At 40.2% G+C, this 22,465-nt stretch overlaps 1 protein-coding gene across 1 annotated transcript in view; it reads right to left on the reverse strand.

Annotated features, from left to right (window-relative positions):
• unc5b (unc-5 netrin receptor B) overlaps window positions 1-22,465 on the reverse strand; it is a 94,019-nt gene that overhangs the window by 14,394 nt on the left and 57,160 nt on the right. Inside the window, exons 2-9 of the mRNA XM_052151177.1 lie at window positions 16,709-16,933; window positions 12,638-12,781; window positions 11,702-11,805; window positions 11,170-11,350; window positions 10,253-10,420; window positions 6,245-6,409; window positions 5,380-5,412; window positions 2,424-2,618 (exon numbers count right to left, since the gene is read on the reverse strand). Of these exons, the coding sequence (XP_052007137.1) occupies window positions 2,424-2,618; window positions 5,380-5,412; window positions 6,245-6,409; window positions 10,253-10,420; window positions 11,170-11,350; window positions 11,702-11,805; window positions 12,638-12,781; window positions 16,709-16,933 (1,215 nt within the window). The remainder of the gene's footprint in view (window positions 1-2,423; window positions 2,619-5,379; window positions 5,413-6,244; window positions 6,410-10,252; window positions 10,421-11,169; window positions 11,351-11,701; window positions 11,806-12,637; window positions 12,782-16,708; window positions 16,934-22,465) is intronic.

The following is a 22,465-nucleotide window of genomic DNA, read 5'->3' on the forward strand; positions in this document are numbered from 1 at the left end:
CCTAATAATGGCCTGTTTTTTTCGGCCGGATATTCTCTGAGACGTTCGCTAGTGGTGCGCGGCATGCTGGGAATGTCAGTTGGTGAATCCACTGGCCACCCCAGAAGCAGTGCCCCTGTGCAACATCTCAGCATGTAGTGTTGCGGAGGCACTCTTCAAAATTATCTCCCGAGTGTGGATTCCAAAAGAAATCCTCACTAATCAAGGCACTACCTTTATGTCACGTTCACTACGTGAACTGTATGAATTGTTATGTATTAAATCAATTCGAACCAGTGTTTACCACCCACAAACAGATAGGTTGGTGGAACACGAAGACGCCAGGAATTGGGATAAGTGGCTTGATCCCCATTTATTGGCAGTACGAGAGGTCCAGCAAGCCTGCACAGGATTTTCCCAATTCAAGCTACTTTATGGGCTTTGAGGCAGGCGGTCCCTGTGGCTCTAGCGAGGGTAGTCCCCAAGAGGGCGGAGCTCGGGCCAGAGGTGATGCTCAAACCAAATTAATTCACCCCGGTCCCTTGTGGAGACCACCTCTCACCTCACAGCTCACAAATATGCTGCATATTTAAATTATATTATTATCTATAGTAAACACCTGAGGGCTGCCCTGAGATCGCTGCGACGGGTGGGGCTCACGTCCAACCCAAAGAAGTGTGTAACTGGGCGGGTGGAAGTTTGGTATCTGGGGTTTCACTTGGGCCACAGGCAGGTGCATCCCCAGGTTAGAGTTGGCAGGCTGGATGTTGCCCGGGCCTGAGTCTGGCGGTGGGGATATGTGGGGCTGGGGGGAGAGAGAGTGCTAAGTCTCATGGCCTGGGTTGTAATTATCTCTAACACCTGTCTCTTGTTATAGTGATGCCAGAGGGAGGTGCAAAGGCCATCAGCTCACCAGAGAACGCTTACTGATGTTCTGATTGTATGTTCAAGAAAGATTGTGTGTATAGAATACATTAAGTTATGCAGAACCTGAGGCGAAAGGAAATAAGAACCTTGCCTGCACTGCTTCATTGGCTCCTGTCTCATCCATTGCCAAAAATAACTTGTTACAATGTTTAAATAAAAATCAACTTCGTTGAATCACAAAGTTGAAAATCACAAAGTTGAAGAAAAAAAAAAAAAGAAGAAAAAATTACACATTTCTGTGTCTAAATCTTTTGAGATGGGACAGCAATTTATAATAACAATTATTACAACTTTATATAAAATGGCATTCTTTATATAAGTATGTGTGTTTTTCTGGGAATCAAATTCATGACCTCAATCTTGTTAGAGATATGTGAACCTGTAAAGAGTTTTGCAATGTTCCTTTCCTCTTGTTACGATGTGCACGAAGACAGAGGAAGACGAGGATGTGGGATCTACGTGCGGTTCTTTATTTAAATCAAATTGAAGACAAAATACACAGGAACAAAATAAAACATCCACGGGGGGACAAAACTGAAACTAAAACAAGAAAACATCGAGGGTACACGGAATTTGATGAGAAAGATGGGATAACAACGGCGAAACATGAAGAGCAACCATAACATAAACATTCAACAACATTCAACAACATTCAACAACATTCAACAACATTCAACAACATTCAACAACATTCAACAACATTCAACAACATTCAACAACATTCAACAACATTCAACAACATTCAACAACATTCAACAACAACGGCCGACAGAGACTGAACTAACAACCAGGGTTTAAATACAGAAAGGAACAAACAAGGGAATGAGGGACACCTGGGGAAAAAATCAGGGAAGGAGGAACAATCAGGGGAAAACCAATCATAAAAAGAAACTACAAAGGACTACAAAAACCAAACAGGAAACAGGAACTAAACTAAACTTCAACACAAAAGCACAAAAACTAAAGACAACAGTGAACATGACACCTCTTGCATATGTTCATTAGATTCAACATGTCCACTTTTAGTGGGGAAATCTTGCAATTACAATGAAATAAATAAAACCTTATAAGTTAAGTGGCAAAAATGACAGTGATTGATACAACAAAATTCCCTATATTAAACTATTCCCTAACTATTCATTCTCTTGTTATATTGTGCCATCATGCATTTCTTTTTTTTTTTTTACAGAGGAAATGTTTTTATTTAGACTGCAAAGTTATGACAGGATTTGCCTAAGAAATTAGAGCATTTCAAGGCAAAAGGATTTAAAAGAGGAGCCACATAAACAAGTTAGATTAAATACTGTTGGAAAAGCAGGAGACAGCATGAGAAAGGATTAAAAACTTAAAATACAGGGACAGAAATAGTTTAGGGTTTGATAGGGTGAGAGAAGGAGATAGAGACTAAAAGTGGGAGTGAGAAGAATAGGTGAGAGAAAAAATAAGTTAAAAGAACAAAAAATCAAATAGAAGCAGAGAATGTGAGGAAGAGAGAATGAGATAGACCGATGTCTCACCCTGTCGTGGTGGTTTGTAATTGCCAGGGTGGAAGGCAGCTGTAAGGGCTGACGAGGAATCTGTGATTTCACCGTGGAGATGATGGCAGCTCCGGCGATAGACCAGGATGCCCACACACAACACAAGGATCACACAGAGTAGCAGAGCCCCCACCAGTCCAGCATACACTGCTATACTAGCACCAGAGCCTAGAACTGAGACACATATTGGTACAGAATTGTAAACCCACATATGCAAACCTGTAACCAATATAAATGTATAATGCAACATAAATACAAATATGTTATGCAACATAAAAATACTGTATGATCTAAGGAAAACAAATTATATAGAGAGAGGAGAAGAGGTTAGTCTCGCATAGCCAGACTTTTGACCATCAACATTAAGTCTGGTCCAGACAGGAAGAGACAGTCTGACTAGCATGTAAAGAGAGGTTGTTTTGTTTTTATGTGCCGTTTAGGGATGGGTTGCTCGTGGATATCTAGTTAACTTAATACTAAGCTTCTTAAATAAAACTGAGGCTGAGACTAATAAGAAGTCTAAAAGTATGAATGCATGCTGCTCCCCTGACTATCAAATAGCTGGGGTGCTGTGGATCTAAAAGTGCATTGTGGGATAGTCAGAACTGCTATCTGGACCACAGAGGTGATTATATAAGAACTAGACCCTTTATGAACCACATCAGACTCAGATAGTGGAGATGAAATGAGGAAGAGTGCAGAGCTGTGTGAAGATTGAGAGTAGGAGAAGGACAAAAGGGTGGAAGTGAATCCGAGAGCCGTCTTTACTTATTACAGCAAACGTTACCAAACCAAATTAGTTGTGTTACTTTTCGGTCTCTCAAGTCATGTCACATTGATCTCGGAATATTAGCATCACTTCAACCGTAAGCTACCCTATTGATTGCTCTGGGCCAGTAAGATGCACAGTCATTAACTTCAATGTCTTTAAAAAGCACTCGTTACACTTGGGACATTTGCCCTAGCGGTCACTAGAGGTCGCTAGGTGTACTTAAAACTTACAGTTTGTAGTTCTTTATTTTCCTTGTCTATTCTTGTGATATCCTGTTTTCCTCATAATCATGTGTCTTGTTCTCATTAGTTTATTGTCTTGTTAACTTGTTATCAGTTCTGTTTATTATTGGATCCTGTTTAGTAGTCTTGTTATCTTGTTATTAGTTAAGTCGTGTCATTGGTTGTCTTTGTCATGGGTTTCCATTGTCAGTGTTTTTAAGCCTGCATGTTTGCTATAGTCCTTGTAGAGTATTGCTGATTGTAACTCCATGTCCAGTATATTTTGTTCCTAGTTAAGTCTAAGTTTATAGTTTAATCAAGTCAAGTCGTTTATGATAAAAAAAATTTGGATTCATGTCATATTTACAGCACTGTAAATAAATATTCACTAGGATTCTCACACATCTTCGACTTGTCCTGTCTTCAGTCAAGCCTGCCAGAATGTTTCTATTTCTAAACCAAGACTGAACATGTATTATACATCAACTTCCAGTAATGAATATTTATTCAGCAGCCATATCACCCTGTGGCTCTTGCCTGGTTGCCCACTATAGATAAGCAGGGTTGAGCCTACACTATACTGTAAAAGGTACCATTATTTGGATGAGATGTTAAACTGAGGTCCTGACACTTTGTGGTCATTAAAAATCCCAGGGTACTTCTTGTAAAGAGTAGGGGTGTATCCCCAGTGTCCTGGCCAAATTTCCCCCATAGGCCCTTCTCAATCATGACCACCTAATAATTTAAAATCTGGAGTAATAGTGTTGGGAGACAACAAGAGGGTGATATAACATTTACTAAAGCCATTCAAGGGTACAAAAGGCAAAGGTTTCACACACAGGATGTGTTGATACGGCGCAGCAGACGGCACTCCAAAGTAACGAAGGTTTTGTACTTTTTCAAAAATGAACAAAGTGATGTGTTTACAGGTTATGAAACTGGTGTAACTGTGCAAAGTGAACGATTAGAAATGGCTAAATTTATTGTGCAATTTCTAAATATGTGGAATTTAATAGGTCTTTCATTCAAGCTGTCAAACCACAAAAAGACATACTTGTAAGTGAAAATACATTATGTAGGCTATATGAAAGCTACATATACACAATATATCATCCAGTGATGGCTAGAGTAAATAATCTTTGTCCTTTGATAATGATTTGTGTCAAATTTAATGGGAAACTATGCAAGTTAAATAGTGTTGCAAAAGTTCGAGCAGCCTCAAAAGCTCTCGGCGGCAGCTGTGGTGTGCGTACCACACTTTACCAAAGTTGTGTTGAGAAGTATGTTTGAAAAGACAAAGACTATTGTACAACAAGCAGCCCTATTTATATCTGAAAGATATACTGTATATCAGTAATAATCAGGAAAATCTTCCAATTATCGATGTGTGAAAAAGGCATCGATCACAAGACTAGTAATCATAAATCGTGATAGACCCATAAATGATACAGGAAGATTCAAAAGGAAAATATTGGACCATTTTTATATTATCAGCATCTGATTAGATTAGATCATCAGGTCAATAATGTAATCATGTATGCTTGGCTGATTAATTATCTATTAGATCTCTATAAGATCATGCATGTTTTCAATTTGTTTAATTTGGTTATGATTTATCATGCAGGTCAAGTCTATGTGCTACTGTATGTACTGTATCCAGAGATAAAAAGGAACAGACATGGCAGTCCAACAGTACACACACACACACACACACACACACACACACACACACACACACACACACACACATGTAAATACAAATACTGCATTGATCAGACCTATATTGCATATTGCAGCATGACAGTTCCAATCACTTTGCCTCTGCTTTTTCAGAAAACACTCACATATATATGCACACGGACATAAAGAGGATAAAAGAGGATGCAACAGTGGATGTTAAATAATAATAAATAAAAAACAGTTATAAACAAAGCAAACTTACGATGGCTTGTATGTTCAATAGAAACCTTTTTATCTGTTAGAAAAAGGCAAAAACAAAGAAAAATAAATAAGAAGAACGAACATGGAAATGGATAAACAAAATTATAAGTGTAGATCAGAGATCGCTGCGAACGAAAGTGGAACAAATAATCAATGCCAATAAAAAACATCAAAGCATAAACACTGAAATGATAGGTTTACAGAGGGCAGAGCAATATTAAATGTCTTAACAGTGTTCTTGGGGATGGCAGACAGTAGAGAATCTATTTGTGAGGGTATATGAATATATGTGTGTGTTGCATTATTAATGCTGGAATCTGGGTTGTACTCCAACTTTCAGCCTAGACAGATCACTTGAAAACTTTCAGTCTGCACTGTGTTCTGTGTGCTCTGCTTGTGTGAGAGAGATATTAAATGCTGTCAGCTGCGTTCTTCCTAAATCAGCCCTGGGATGAGCACTCAGTGTCGAGATGAATCTTTCTCACCCTTGCATGACTGATGTGCTTGAGTTTTTCTCCACTTGCTTATGTTAAGTACATTTAGTCTGGCTGCAGAAACATCTGCATTTACTCTCCTGTCCATCTATGCTAAGTGCCATGTGCTAACTCTTTTCCCTTTGAGAGGACGTGAGAACCAGCTTTTTTATGTAGCTCATACAGTCAGTGTTTGGGATGACAACCGTATTTATAACAGATGTGAGTCTTGAATTGTCCCGTTTATGCAACAGTTCACAAGAGTGGTTTGAATACTGCACAAAATAAATGTATATTCTAAAATAGGACTGACAACCGAATGTTGCACACTATTGTTTTATTACTATTAATTGGTGTATTGCCCTTCTGTATGTTGAAAGTCATGTGACTCACTGCGGGCACACAGTCCCTCTGTGCAGTTCTTGCTCTCCATCATACTACCGCTGCAGTGGCGTCCTCCGTTACGTGGCTGGGGCGCCTGACACTCACGGCTGCGCCAGTGTGTGCACTCTGTCCCACAAGCTGACCACTTGGCCCACTCCGTCCAACCTCCGTCCACTGATAGAAAACATAGAACAGAGTTAGCGATTCAAAGTGAAGGAGACATGCTCAACATGGTTCACTTCAGAGTGTCTGTTGTGGAACACTGCACATATATTGTTGACATGTCCATTTGGTGTTAACATTAATGTGTTTGGATTAATATGATTCATGAATCACCTTGTGTATCATGTCTGAATCTGTTAGTGGCTGTTGGTTAGTGATTGCATGAGTCAGTGGTATTATTGTTAATTGTTAATGAAAACTAAAAAGTTTAATTAAAATATTTTTCTTTAAAGAAAATTAAAACATGATTGGAAAAACTGAAACTAAACTAAAGAAAGTTTAGTTCATGACACCAAAAGTAACTCAAATAAAATTATTAAATTAATTAAAAGTTTAGTTCTTGATACACTGAATATTAAAATATTTGCAAATCCTTTACAACCCCTCCTTCATAACACATGTTCCTCGTCTGTCGCTCTCTTCGACGTTGTGTCGGAGAAGCGACACTAGGGGTCTCTCTTGAGCACCGAATATACCTCTGATCTATGAAAAAAGGCCAATGAGAAGTTGGCAGCTAGTATTTGCATACCCCGCCCCCGGACATACGGGTATAAAGGCGAGGAAATACTAGAGTTCATTCAGAACATTTCTTCGGAGCCGATGGTTGTGCATGCTGTTTGCGTGAAGTCACACCAGTTCCAGTATTCCTCTGACGCTCTGCATGCTGTTGGATTGACGCCGCATTACAGCGGCGATTTCTCCTTATTGCACTGCAGTGCAATTGCCCCTGGGCGCTTCGACAGTGCAGAAACCAAACTCTAAGAGAGTTATTTAAAAGAGTGATTTCCTCTAAAAGAGTGATTTTCTCTAATAAAGCAATACACAGCGGCGTTGAACGTCCTTTTCAGGACGCGTCTTTATAAAGATGCCTTTCCGCCCCTGTGTAGTTCCTGGATGCGGTAGAGTTCTCTCCGCTTCAAACGGCCACAGGCGTTGTTTCGTGTGTCTGGGTAGCGATCACACCGAGGCTGCGTTTGTGGATGGTTCATGCTCTCACTGCAAGGGCATGACCATGGCAACGTTGCGGTCGCGGCTCGCTTTCAACCGAAAGCAAGCCACTCCAGCCGGCCCCCGCATTGCTCCTTCTTCCCACAGGATTGAGGATGGTGCAAGTGGCGCTGAAAGCGATCTGGGGATGGCAAGGGGTGCGGCTCCGTCGGGTACCCCTCCTCGGACCACCTGTCCCCCGGCACGCTCGTTGACTCCCGTCCGTGCTCGAGGCAACAGCGGCTCGCCTCACAGCCAGCCTTCCTATCCTCTGGAGCTCGAAGCAGATGAGCTCGCCGCAGCATTGGAGCGATTCCAGCTACACTTGCCTGGAGTTCGGTCTGGCAGACACTTATGTGATCCTATGACCACGACCGGGCTACGTGCCCAAGGTTCCTACCACGCCTTTTAGAGACCAGGTAGTGAACCTGCAAGCGCTGCCCCGGGAGGAGGCAGACCAAGCCCCTTCATTGCTGTGTCCGGTATGTGCTTTGCGTACCTATCTGGACCGCACGCAGAGCTTTAGACGTTCTGAGCTGCACTTTGTATGCTTCGGGGGACAGCGGAAAAGGAAACGCTGTCTCCAAACAGAGGCTTTCAAACTGGGTAGTAGACGGCATTTCATTGGCCTATCACACCCAGGCCGTGCCCCCCCCCCCCCCTTGCGGGCCCTAGCTCACTCAACAAGGAGCGTTGCGTCCTCGTGGGCACTGGCCAGGGGTACCTCCCTGGCAGAAATATGTAGAGCAGTGGGTTGGGCGACACCCAACACCTTTACAAGATATTACAATCTCAGGGTTGAGTCAGTTTCATCCCGTGTTTTTTTAGGTCTGAGCCAGTAGAACTCGATAACACGCTGATGGGCTGGCCGGGTGAATCGCTTGCATATAGCACCCTTTCCCTCAGTTGAGGTAAAATTGTGCATCTTTTTTCCCAGGAGACTCCACTCCTAGAATCCTTGGTCGATTTCTCCCTAGCCCTCATTGGTCTGCAGTTCAGCGGAGGAACTTACCGACCCAATCCACTGCGGGTACTCAAACTACCCTGTACTGGAATAGGTGCACCACAGGGTGAGGACTCCTACTCGGACTAACCCTGTGTGTATTCTACGCGATGACGGTCCCCTTACGAAGTGGATCCGCGTTTTCCTTAGGCCCTCTGGTCACCGTGTTGTAGCAACTCCCCCTCGCTGAGGCTGGATCTACCACCGCGCCACTCCCACGTGTCGCCTAAAAACACATGTGATGTATTCACCACTTTACCTCCCCGCCGGGTAGGTGTGGTCTCCGCAGGGTCTTTTCCCCCTGAAAGAATAGGAAATTGGGTAAGACCCCTTCCCTCGATGCATGTAAGGGCCCCGGCTGTCTATTGCTCTATGCGAGAAACATAGAGAGTAAAGAGGCCTAGCCAGGCTTGGCCCGTTCCCAGGTTGGCAAGTGTCGCCTTGTTCCCGTGTCTAGGGTAACCAGAAGGACTCCGACGACTTGGCCTTTTTTCATAGATCAGAGGTATATTCGGTGCTCAAGAGAGACCCCTAGTGTCGCTTCTCCGACACAACGTCTCATTCCTTCCATCAGGGAACGGAGGTTACATCCGTAACCTAGACGTAAATGCTTCTAGATAGCAATAACGCTAGACTGCCCTGAGAATTTTAACAAAGGTAAACACATTTAAATAAAAGTAAGATAAAAATATGCAAGGGACGACACATTAAAATGAACTAAAACTAAAAGTCATGGGGCTCTATTATCGTGAGGGCGCTATCGTGCCAGCGCAATGCGCAAAAATCACATAGAGGCAGCATAAAATACATACAATTCCAGTGGTTTAATATATGTATTCTGAAGCTATGCAATCACTTTGGGTGACAAATAAAGATGAATATTTAAGGTATTTTTTACATTTTCAGAATGTGAAAGTGGAGATTTATAGTAAAAAAGGACTTATTTATCTGTTTCTCACCCACACCTATTACATAGCTTCTGAAGACCTACATTTAACCAATGGAGTCATTTGGATTACTTTTGTGCTGATTTTACGTGATCTTTGCCAGAATTACTTGCATTGTATGGACCTAAAGAGCTGAAATATTCTTCTAAAAACCTTTGTTTGTATTCTGCAGAAGAAAGAAAGTTATACCAATCTGGGATGGAATAAGGGTGAGTAAATTTATTTTGGGTGAACTATACTTTAACTCAGTTCCTGCATTTGCAATTTGGGGATTCCACCAGCAGGTGGTAATTAAGTTTATATCCAAACTCAGAAAATACAGTCGAACATCAAATTATGTCCCTGACAATTACATCTAATACAAGCAATGGTGTTGTGTGTCAGTAGTTTAATAAGATTAATTTAACTTACATTCTCTATCATTTAATGTTGCCTACAGTACATCCGACATGACTGACATTCAACAAGTATGAAGTTAATGTGCAACAAAACTTAAGACACAAATATTTAATATTTCTATTCTTCTAATGCATTGTATACAGCTTATTTACACCACAGAATTCATATGAATGGGTTGTCTTCATTTACATGTATATTGACATTGCTTGAAAGGGAATTACATATTTAATAGAACACAAAAGGCTCAATAACCAGAGAAAAACATCAGAATTAAACTGCACTTGACCAAATCCATTTACGCTTTTAAAATAGGGCCCATAGAGGGACTAACAAAAAATGAAATTAAAGGAAAAAAAGACTTTAATAACCCTAGTATCAGTGTGCTTCAGTGGAAGTAGGCAAGTTATGTTGTCTTATGCTATGTTATGTTAAAAAGTTGTAACAGGCGTCAGTCTTCACCTGGACAGAGTGTGGTGCAGGTGACTCTCTGGAATGGGGGGCCCTCACAGAACACTCCTCCATTGAGCGGTGCTGGATTGGTGCAACTGCGCGTCCGTCGCTGCCAGCCTCGCCCACACTGAGCATTACACTCTGACCACTCTGTCCAGGATGACCAGCCACCACTCACTGAGAAAGGAAGAGCCAGACACACGTAATCATTAATTCTGGATCCAATCAGATTTGAGCTGGATATGCAGTTTTCTCTGAGAGAATTGGAGCATTTTAGCAACAGTAATTGGACTTTGAAAGAAACAACCAGCAATGGAAAAGGAAACCTCTATGAACTAGAGGTTACATCGTAAGCACAAGTCATATCGTTAGTCAAGCCAAGTCTTAGCCCCAAGGCATCAAACACATACAATTTAATTAGCCGTTTCTGTATCTCAAAAAGCATGATGATATGTTGGTGTATCATTTTCAATTTCAACAGAACATTTCTTAGTTTGCAATAATATGAAATCACAGATCAATGCATATTTTATATATAACACACCTTTCTACAGAAATCTAGGACAACTGGAATTACAAGTGAGGACAGTTTTTAGTTAGTACAATATTCTGATAAATTAATTTCATGATGATCCACTTCACATTGAAAGCAATGGAGTTAACGGCCATGGCATTATAAAGGCACTATTAAGCATCTTTGCAGCCTACATACTGTAGTGACTCCAGGGCTCTTGCCTGATTGGCAGTTTTTGATGCCTTGGGACTGACAACCTGTTGTATTTGTATAGTAAAGATGATGTACAAGATATTACGCATTATACAGTATAGTGCATATTGATAAAATCTTTGGATTTGTGAACTTCTCCTTCACAAATTTGTTCAGTTATTAAGATTCCTGCGACCAGTCTGATTGGTCGAATGATTACCATAGATGATGAGTGTTGCAGTGCTGCTGCGTCGCTTAGCAACCACATTGCGAGCCACGCAGGTGTAGTTAGCTGTATCAGAGAGTCGAGCCTGCTTGATGATTAGGTCATGGTCGATGGTAATTAGAAAGTTAGAATCCAGAGCCGGGTCAATGAGCTCCTCATTCTTCAGCCAGTCCACCTGTCGCAATATGGGAAAACTGTCCATTTAGTGTGTATGAAAGAATTATGCGTTTCTTGATTAAAACTGCACTTAAATTGTGCATTACCATTTGAATGGAAACGTAAAGAGCGCTAGACCTGCTCTGAATACAGCAGAGGTGTTTATGAATGAAATTGGATGTGTGGTTTCCAATGTGGTTAAATGTTTTTTTCAAAACATAGTAGTTTAAAGTAACATTGCCCCCAGGTTTCACAGTAAATAACAAGAAACGTTACATTTTTTTTGTCTGTGTGCTAAAAAAAACTTGTGAAAAATCCAGCTGGAGACTTTGACGCTAATAGAAATGTGGAGAGGAAGGAGAGATGGCACCTCAGCGGGTGGGATGCCCTCTGGTGGACGACACTGTAGCAACACTTCCTGCTCCAGACGCACCTCCCTGCCGAGTGGCTCCTGCTCAAAATTCTTCCTTAGATCTGAAATGATAGATATATATATATATACACCTTTTTTACCCAAGCAAACATTAAAATATCTTTTTAAGTGTTTTCATTCTTTTTAATTGTAAGGAATTTTCTGAGCTGATTTTGAGGCATTCTTCAGAAGTTTTTGAAAACTATAAAATATATTAAATGGACCTGAGAGTACTACAATCTTATCGGTAGCTTAATACATTATAAAATTAACAAAAATATTAATAAACAAAATGCAATGCAATAGATGATGCAATTCTGCAGAAATCTGCACATTTCTGCATGCTCAGATTCCATCTGGGCTTGCTCATATATGTGTTATAGATTAAATGCTGCAAAAATATTTTGTCTTATAATACTAATATAATAAGAATAATACTCTTTGTATTATTTTCTTGTTTCAATAATAATAATAATAAACAAAAACACAACAAAACAATTGTATGCGTTTTATAATTAAATCAAGAAAAATAAAGAAAAAAAAAAACCCGCCAAAGGGGTGAGAAAAATGAACTTAATTCAAAGGTAAAGAAAAAGTATTTTCTTACACCATTGGTCTTTTTTAAAGGATTAACCTAAAGCATTAACCTCAATACATTTTGTCAGAAGTATATGAAAAAAAAGACTAAATTTCTTATGTAATTTTGCTTCTCAAGTAAATGTATTAAAGGACATATTTAAGGATGTATCTTTAATGTATAATTTTTTTTGCAGTGAATACGAGTAGACAGTTTTTTGGAGCCAAAATAGGTTTACTTTCTTCTAAATGCAGAAGTTGTGTGCCTAAGAAGGTATTTCACACAGACAGATCACAACCTACTGAACAAAAACTCACAGGCAATACGGACGTACGCCCGCTGGCTCTTTGTGGTGCCTGCTGAGCTCCAGGCAACACACTGGCACCAATAATCCTCCAGTCCAAACAACTCCTCTACCTGCATCCGGGAAACAGAGATATCTACTTCTCTCATGACCAGGCCTGAAACAGATCAAAAGAAAGAGACAGAAACAGAGAGAGACATGGAGAGGGGATATAAGATGAAATGCTACAGACAAAAATCTGAATTCATCCATCTGAATAAATTATACAGAATATATGAATGTAACGAGGAGGAGGGCGAAGGGCTGGGTATCGTTCAAAAAATTTCGATATCGATATCTTGACTTCGATACGGTTCCTAAACTATACTTTTTTCTATACCAATTTTATAAAATCTGTTTTAACAAGATTACAAACATTACCTCAAAAAAACTTTTTCACAGACTTTTTTTTTTACAGGCTCAAAGACTCATCTTCATCATTCATGTTTTGGAGGAGAACTCGTGGTGGGCTTGTTCAAGGAAGCTCTGTGGCAGGAGGACTCTGAGAGGATGAGCCACTTTCTGCTCTTACGTTTATTCCGTGCACTGTCAAGTGCTTCATCAGATTTGCCATTTTGCTGGTCTTGGCAGCAATTATCTTGTCGAAAATATTGCATTGTGCGCTGTTGGCATCAAGCCTGGTGAAATGTACACTTTTGATCTTTTCCACATATTTTACATCTATGGGGGTTCGGACGCACATACACTACAGCCTCACGTGTGAGCCTCTGGGAATAACCAGAGTAAACTAGTGTTTTTCTATTTCTTGTATTTCTGTTTTTCTGTATTTTTTGCCAACTCACAGCCAATCACTGGCACTGTTAGATTTGGGCACATCTAGCATGCTATATGCTTACCACTGACGTTGACTAGATTAACCCTTTAGGTATCGAAGTTTGGTACCGAACGACTTGATTGTTTAGAGGCAATTCGGTTGGTGTCTAAAATGTATCAAACTCGATACTCAGCCCTAGGAGGGCGGGCTAATCAGCCGGGAGGGGGGTAAAGACAAGCCGGAGGCACCAGTTCGAGAGAACCACGTGCGGCTGCTGTGTGTGTGTCTGTGTTATGTGTTTAAGTTGATTTGAATTCATTAATGTTAATAAACTTACGGTGACTATTCAGCCAGTTCCCGCCTCCTCCTTACCCACAATACAATTAATCAACATATTTATATTTATATATTTCAGATCTTTTGGCCATTGCTGTGTATAACAAAGTAAATGCAGTGGCCTCAAAAATTATTTAGACCCATAAGTCACACAAAAAAATGAATAAAAGTCATTACATTAGATAACAAAATATCACACAATATTGAATCTGCAAACAAATGACCTAAGAAGTTTTTTCTGAAATAGTTGAACTTTTCTAGTCATTTTTGCAGTTCCTTACAATCAACTAGTCCCAAAGTGATTTTTAGTGGATGTACAGTGCATCCGGAAAGTATTCACAGCGCTTCACTTTCTCCACATTTTGTTATGTTACAGCCTTATTCCAAAATAGATTAAATTCATTATTTTCCTCAAAACTCTACAAACAATACCTCATAATGACAACGTGAAAGAAGTTTGTTTGAAATCTTTGCAAATTTATTACAAATAAAAAACGCATGTACATAAGTATTCACAGCCTTTGCCATGACACTCAAAATTGAGCTCAGGTGCATCCTGTTTCCACTGATCATCCTTCAGATGTTTCTACAACTTGATTGGAGTCCACCTGTGGTAAATTCAGTTGATTAGACATGATTTGGAAAGGCACACACTTGTCTATATAAGGTCCCACAGTTAACAGTGCATGTCAGAGCACAAACAAAGCCATGATGTCAAAGGAATTGTCTGTAGACCTCCGAGACAGGATTGTATCGAGGCACAGATCTGGGGAAGGGTACAGAAACATTTCTGTAGCATTGAAGGTCCCAATGAGCACAGTGGCCTCCATCAGCCGTAAATGGAAGAAGTTTGGAGCCACCAGGACTCTTCCTAGAGCTGGCCACCTGCCCAAACTGAGCGATCATGAAGGGCCTTAGTCAGGGAGGTGACCAAGAACCCGATGGTCACTCTGACAGAGCTCCAGCGTTTCTCTGTGGAGAGAGGAGAACCTTCCAGAAGAACAACCATCTCTGCAGCACTCCACCTGTATGGTAGAGTGGCCAAACGGAAGCCATTCCTCAGTAAAAGGCACATGACATCCCGACTGGAGTTTGCCAAAAGGCACCTGAAGGACTCTCAGACCATGAGAAACAAAAGATTGAACTCTTTGGCCTGAATGGCAATGGTCATGTCTGGAGGAAACCAGGCACTGCTTACCTGGCCAATACCATCTCTACAGTGAAGGATGGTGGTGGCAGCAGCATGCTGTGGGGATGTTTTTCAGCGGCAGGAACTGGGAGACTAGTCAGGATCGAGGGAAAGATGAATGCAGCAATGTACAGAGACATCCTTGATGAAAACCTGCTCCAGAGCACTCTGGACCTCAGACTGGGGTGAAGGTTAATCTTCCAACAGGACAACGACCCTAAGCACACTGCCAAGATAACAAAGGAGTGGCTACGGGACAACTCTATGAATGTCTTTGAATGGCCCAGACAGAGCCCAGACTTGAACCCAATTGAACATCTCTGGAGAGATCTGAAAATGGGTGTGCACCGACGCTCCCCATCCAACCTGAAGGAGCTTGAAAGGTCCTGCAAAGAATGGGAGAAACTGCCCAAAAATAGGTGTGCCAAGCAAGTAGCATCAAACACAAAAAGACTTGAGGCTGTAATTGGTGCTAAAGGTGCTTCAACAAAGTATTGAGCAAAGGCTGTGAATACTTATGTACATGTGATTTTATATATTTTTTTTAATTTTTAATAAATTTGCAAAGATTTCAAACAAACTTCTTTCACATTGTCATTATGGGGTATTGTTTGTAGAATTTTGAGGAAAATATGGAATTTAATCAATTTTGGAATAAGGCTGTAACAAAACAAAATGTGGAAAAAGTGAAGCTCTGTGAATACATTGTATAAAGTCTGTGACCCTTAATAGTGATCTAGCAGAGTAACCACAGGTGCCATTTAACACATTAACTATGGACATGCTCTACAAAGTTTCACAACTTGAAAGTGTCCAAATACTTAATAAGTATATCGTCTTTTACTATGAAACCTAACAAACTTGTTATATTGAAATACTATTTTGAAAAGTGCGCTTGTGCTATAAATCTTAAAAGGGATAGTTCACTCAAAAATAAAAATTCCCTCATCATTTACTCACCTACATGCCATCCCAGATATGTATTACATTCTTTCTTCTGCAGAACACAAAGAAAGATTTTTAAAAGAATATTTCAGCTCTGTAGGTCCATACATTGCAAGTGAATAATGACTAGACCTTTCAAGCTCCAAAAATGACATAAAGACAGAATAAAATTAATCCATAATACTCCAGTGGTTAAATCTGTGAAAGTGAAAGTGGAGATTTCTAATAAAAAAGGACTTAAATATTGATCTGTTTCTCATTCAAAGTGATTGCATCACTTCAGAAGACATATATTAAACCCCAGGAGTTGCATGGATTACTTTTATGTAGGATGTGTAGGACCTACAGAGCAGAGATATTTTTCTAAAAATCTTTGTTTGTGTTCAGCAGAAGAAAGAAAGTCATACACATCTGGAATGACATGAAAGTTAGTAAATTATAAAATAATTGTCATTTTTTGGTGAACTATCCCTTTAAAATAAATGCCACTTGATACATATACAAAGAAATTCATAAATTCATAAATATTTGGTACCAGTATACAGTGTAAAGTGCAGAAAATACCAATTTAGACCAGAATTAATTTCCAAGCTGGTCCAGGCTGGTTTATGTTGGTTAGTGTACCGGTATAGCCAACAACTGGTCTTTCTCGTGAAAATGCTTAACCAAAATAGTCTTAGTGGTTAAATTGGTTATGGCCTGGTAGGGACACCAGCATCCAATACACAACATTTTAAATGGTGGTGACCATCCATGCTGGTCTTTTCAGCAGGGTAGTGATACCTGTTAGCAGGCTTTACCTGTGATGGGGTCAAGACTCTCTTTGGTGACATGGTCATTCTGGTTCACCCATTCTCCATTGCATTTGAAATAAATCTGCGTAGCAGGAGCAGCTTTGCAGGAGAGTTTGACAGGCCTGTTTTTCACAATGAAGGCATCCTCTGGCTCGCTCTGGAACTCCGGCAATGGTTCAGCTGGGGCAGACGGAAATGAATCTGGGAGAACCTCGCTGTAATCACTGCCATCTAAACACACAGAAAGAAAGTGGTAAGAATGTGTACAGTTAACTGTATGTGAGCATGTATACACAAGAGTATCTGAGTGTATCTGACACTGCAAATGAGTTTGGGGATAGTGGCAAGACTGTCTGAGTGTTTGCTAGTAGTGTGTGTAAGAGTAAGCAATGGTCCCTGACATTTCAAGTGTGCCTCAGTGATAGAGCATTTGCTTCTCTCGGTGCTCAGCAAAGCATCCCTGGGGAGTCCAAACAGACCCAATATGAAGGCGGGGGAGCCTGACCTTCCATTGAAATGCCCAGTGATCAAACATTATCCCCTGACATTTTCCCAATGACAGATTCCTTGCAGCACATCAGCACAGAGCTTATCCAAGGGCCTGTGAGGTTAATGGCTCCACACCCAGGCCTTGTAGGTTCTGACACAACAATGCTGTTAACCTTTTTGCACTAAAAGCTAACAGCTACACAGGCTATTGAGTAACGAGTGAAAATTAGGTCTGAGACGCTGATGTCGGGGGCAAAATGAGAAAGTAGTTTGTTTGCATTTTCAGTGATTTGCAGCACATGGTTTTTAGAGTTGACAAATTCTTTAAAGACCCAGTGAAATCAAAATGAAAGTTTAGCTTATTTGAAATCTATTAGCTTTAAGGTCAACCACATGCTAGTGTAATTCTAAACATTGACAACATTTTCAGAAGGTGTAAGTCTTTAAAATCTCCAGTCACTCTCTTACGGCTTTTAGAACAAGAACACACCCTCCCCCTCCAACTATTCAGGGTGCGTTTCTCAAAAGCATTGTTAGCCAAATATGGTCGCAAGTTCCATCATTACCAACATAGTTCAATGATTTGGAGTTTCCCAAAACCATAGTTCCAATGAACATTCGCAAAAAGCATTGCAAAGTTGTGTGCTTGGAACTAGAGCTCTGGAACTACAGCTAACCTGTGGTTTGAAGCATGGCTGGACTGGTAATGTGGCATACCGGGCATTTTCCCAGTGGGCCGACGCACTTTTGGACCGATCAGTGGCGGAATGTCCATCGGGAGAACCGAGCAGGCCGGTGGTCTGTCAATCGCGAAAATTGACGAATGGGCCGCGATAAGCAACAATGAGCCACCGCATTATGCAGAACGGACCACAAAACGGCGCCATGATATGCAGAAAATGACAGCGAAACCCCCCCTTGCGCAACACCATTTGGCTCACACACCTCCAATGTTTCTGTCACATTACATAGTGCATGCCGATTGTGTGTTTTAGCAGCTTTCGTGCATTAAACAGCTTTTTAGAGTACTTGTAAATAAGCTATTATTTTATTTTTTTAAAACAAGCTATTATGATTTAATATCCGCATAATTTATTACTCCATCCCCTGCGTAACATCATAAACGACAGCTCTACAGTATATTGTTGAACCAACATGGTGCAAATGATGAATGTGCATTGTGGTTACTAAGGTTTCGGTAAACAGTCATTACTAGCTAGTTAATTTAACCAACGATGCATCGTACTATGGTGAAGCAGTGAGTTATATACTGGAAAGTCACCTCAGCGTGCCTAGCTGTGTTCTATCTGGCTCTGATCATGCCTTTGCAGGGCATTTTTGAAGGGAGCACAATCAATGCTGTAAGGTCATTCTAAACAGAATTGTTTTTAAATAATTGCATGACAAATGAGTTCAGAATGACCATTATCATCTTTCTGCCATCTAATGCTCTCACAGTAGAGGGTAATTGTCTTTGAAGGGAATACTGCATAGCGATGTTGCTGGAATGCAAGTAATGTGTGATTTGTGGGCTGGTTAGATCATCGTTCGGTTCTCAAGTCTTTAGAAAAGCTGGCCGGTATTGGGATTGCTTCTCAAAATGGGATGGGCCCTTCGACATGTCCTGCCCCCACTTCCAGTTTCGGTAGGAAATATGTTAAAACACCAAATCAAACTGCGCTCATCAAGGAACTTCACTGGGATTTTAAGTTCATTAGCAGTGAAATGTTCGTTTTATAACTAACATTTATTATTAGGGGATGATAATGTGTAAAAGCTTCAATTTAGATACTATATATGCTTGAATATTTCTGGTACCAATACACAATTAAATAGTTTATTTAAGGCATGAAGGAAGGCATGGAGAGAAATGTGTGTGTGTGTGTGTGTGGGGGGGGTTTGTTGTTTGAGGGGGTCGATGGGATGTGAACATAATCTGGGCAGGATTAGAACCCAGATTTTCCATCAGCACCATGACTCAATATGTCAAAATATTCACAATGACCACAATGCCACTGCTCCTTTGATCCATCACTACTTTTGTTTTCATTTAAAATTCTTCCCTGGCCTGCAAAACGAAAATGACAGGACATTCAATGTCAACAATAAAAACTAATTGACGAGTTGCTCTCTAATTGACAGACGTAATCATAAATGACAACAGAGGCAATTAAAAACAAACACAAGACTGTAAAGAATAACACCTTTCTTTGGCCAAGACAGAGGAGAGTCCAGTCAATAAAACTGCATGGAGGCTCTCATGGATGTAAGCTCTGTGTGAGTTTAATTATCACACACAAGCACTAATGTCATCAGCTGTCACTGAAATGATGTGACTACAACATTTCCATTGGAGAAGCCTAGTTTGCTGCAGTGCAGGAAAATAATTTTGTTCCCTGTTTTATCAAGTTGTTGCACCAATGAAAATGGGTCAGAATTCACTAAGTGGTGGAACGAGAATGCAAAGAGAAAGACGGGAAGATAGAAAAGGAGAGTGTGAGAGAGTGGGTGACTTGAAACATCATAAATGCTCTGAACGCTGACATGCAGGTCAATTTTCTTCCTGTGTCTCTGTTTGATGGAACACGTGTGTGAGAGAGGTATAGAGGTCTGAACTTGTCTGCAGACTGCAGAGGTGAAAGGGGCGAGGGAAGAGCAAGCTGAAAATTGGATTTGCGATGGTGTTTTTACATAAAAAGAGAGAGGACGCTCGATGGGTCAGTTCACAATAGAAAGGGCAAGAATTGAAGGACAAAGGGAAAGTGAGACTAAACAAACTATAGCATCAACACAAATATTTCAAAATCATTACAAATAAATTAAATTAACATTAAATAGTGCTATTATTGCACAATTAATATACAGTGGTACTGAAGTATTGGACACTTTTAAAGGACTCGATATACAGTATTTTAAACGAAGAACGAACAGGTGTGATGAGAACAAAATCTGGCCAAGACAAAAGTTTGAGTTCGTTCCAGAAGTTCGTAACAGATCGCCAAGGAAAACTTTTAGGAAAACTTACTGGCTGCTTAACACCTTTTTACTGTCATTGGTTCATGTCATCAGTAGGAGTGACTTGAAGCTACACCTACCTTGAGGCTGACAGCAAATTCTGTTTATGTTGTTCAGTCAGTCAAGATCAGTCAACATGAACACATAGGCGTGCAGAATTATTAGCGAGCTGGTGAAAATATAACTATATCTGTACGATCATTTGCACAGACATTTTTCAAGACTATATATTTTTATTATTTAATTAATCTACAAAAGGAATCAAATCAATTTAAATACTCTTAAGTGCCCATTCACTCATGTACCATCTGCAGCGAAAGCCATTCACACATCTGCACAAAGTAAGATATGCCTCTTTTATCATCATTCTTTTGTCTGTATTTTGCCAATTAAAACTCTTTTACACACCCATCTTTGCAATAGTACATTTCATAGTATATTTCAATAACAGAATGTAATTGGTGCATATTATGGCCATGTATAGCTTGTTAGCTTAATCGTTCCATTAATCAAAATGTAAACAAGTCAAATTAAACATATCTACTATCTACTGAATATATATTACTTTAAATCATCATTTAGTGGTTAAAACAGCTTATTTTTCTAACCTCATGTGAATTCTACTCATAGAAGGAGGCATAAATTAATTGACAACACATTTTAATGTTAAGGTTTTACGTGTAGTCTTGAACATCCTCATATTTAAATGTACTTATAAACACCTCCCACAGTGGTGTGCCGGGTGTCTGAATGTTCGCAAACAGTATACCGTTGCTTGGCTGTTTCGAAGTATATCGGGGTCTTGAGTCACACTAAAAATGTATGAATTTCATTGCATTATATTACACAACATAATACCAAGTGGCATCTGCATGCTTGAACTTTTCTCAAAGCAGACTTCAAGTTTTATTAGCAATATTTTCCCAATTACTTTAAACTAACTGGTCCCAAGGTAATTTTTAGTGGATGTATGAATTCAGCTCCCCAAAATGCTTTGCTTGTAAAGTGTGTTTATTTGCTATATACAGTATGCCAATATATTTCTTTAAAAATAAAGGCCACTTGGTTTGATATTTTTAGTGCAATGACTTTGATACAATGTGGCTTACATGTCCAAAAATACCTGCGGAGGTCACTGTAGCTTCATAATATTACTTATAACATAATACCTTGAGATTTTACTTGACATTACATGTCGAAATGGGTGTAGCCCCATGTATTGTCATTGTGTACATATACACAACAAAATCAAATTTACTCACACACCACAGATAGGTCAGTGGCTGGAATGCCACTAAGGTCCTGGCTGAAAGTGCCAGTCCAAATTTGTGTCACAATGTGACAGCTACGTCCTTTCTGCAAGCCCACAGCAAAAAATACATTAAGACACACATCCACCCATCTATCCTGTCTGTCCATCCCTCCGTCCGTCTGTCCGTCCGTCCATCCATCCAGTTGCACATTATATATCTATCTCAGTCACACATTATACTAATGACGATTTCAAGCAATTCCTTGAAGGGTGCTGTTCAAATATAATATAACTCTCCATTTTATACTCCCCATGTGTCTTAAAAACATAATAATGACACTACTTTGTTAAACACAAAGAGATCCAATCGCGTGAGCACTTTCACAAATACCCTCTCCTTTTCAAGTCACAAACATGCATTGTGCCAATGACTAACTCTGCATCTCTATCTTTCTCCCTCTCCCCTTTTTTCCATTCTCTCCCTTTGTGTCGCTCCCCCTCGTTCTCCTCTCCCTCAGCTGTCAGCCTGTCTTTTTCAGACTTTGACTTCTCTGTCGATAAGCAATTGTAATTCTCTTTTTCCACACTACCTCAACATGGAATCGATTGCTACACAAAATCACCAGTCAAAAGCATAGCCTGTCATTCTCTGTCACACACAGAGCGAGAAAAAAAAATACAAGACATTTTGTAGAAAAAAGGAGTGAAGCAGAGTGAGAATGTGTAATATAGTTCTTTGTGTGTGCACGTGTATGTGTGTGTGTAAGCAAAGATCTTTTGGGTGACAATGTGTGTGAAAGTCAGCGTGAAAGACAAAATCAGTGAGATAGAGCTACAGACTGAAAATGTTGTGGCTGACTGAAACGCAAAATCACTAACCCTCCTAACCCACCGAACTGGACAGTAACATTACACAAGAAAGCTCTCATACTTTGATGAGCAGACACGAATACCCATCAGACCTTAGGCAGCCCACAATTTAGTTGGAATGGTCCTGGCACTCCTAA

Source organism: Xyrauchen texanus, chromosome 20 (assembly GCF_025860055.1).
Source record: "Xyrauchen texanus isolate HMW12.3.18 chromosome 20, RBS_HiC_50CHRs, whole genome shotgun sequence".
In the NCBI taxonomy this organism is placed as follows: domain Eukaryota; kingdom Metazoa; phylum Chordata; class Actinopteri; order Cypriniformes; family Catostomidae; genus Xyrauchen; species Xyrauchen texanus.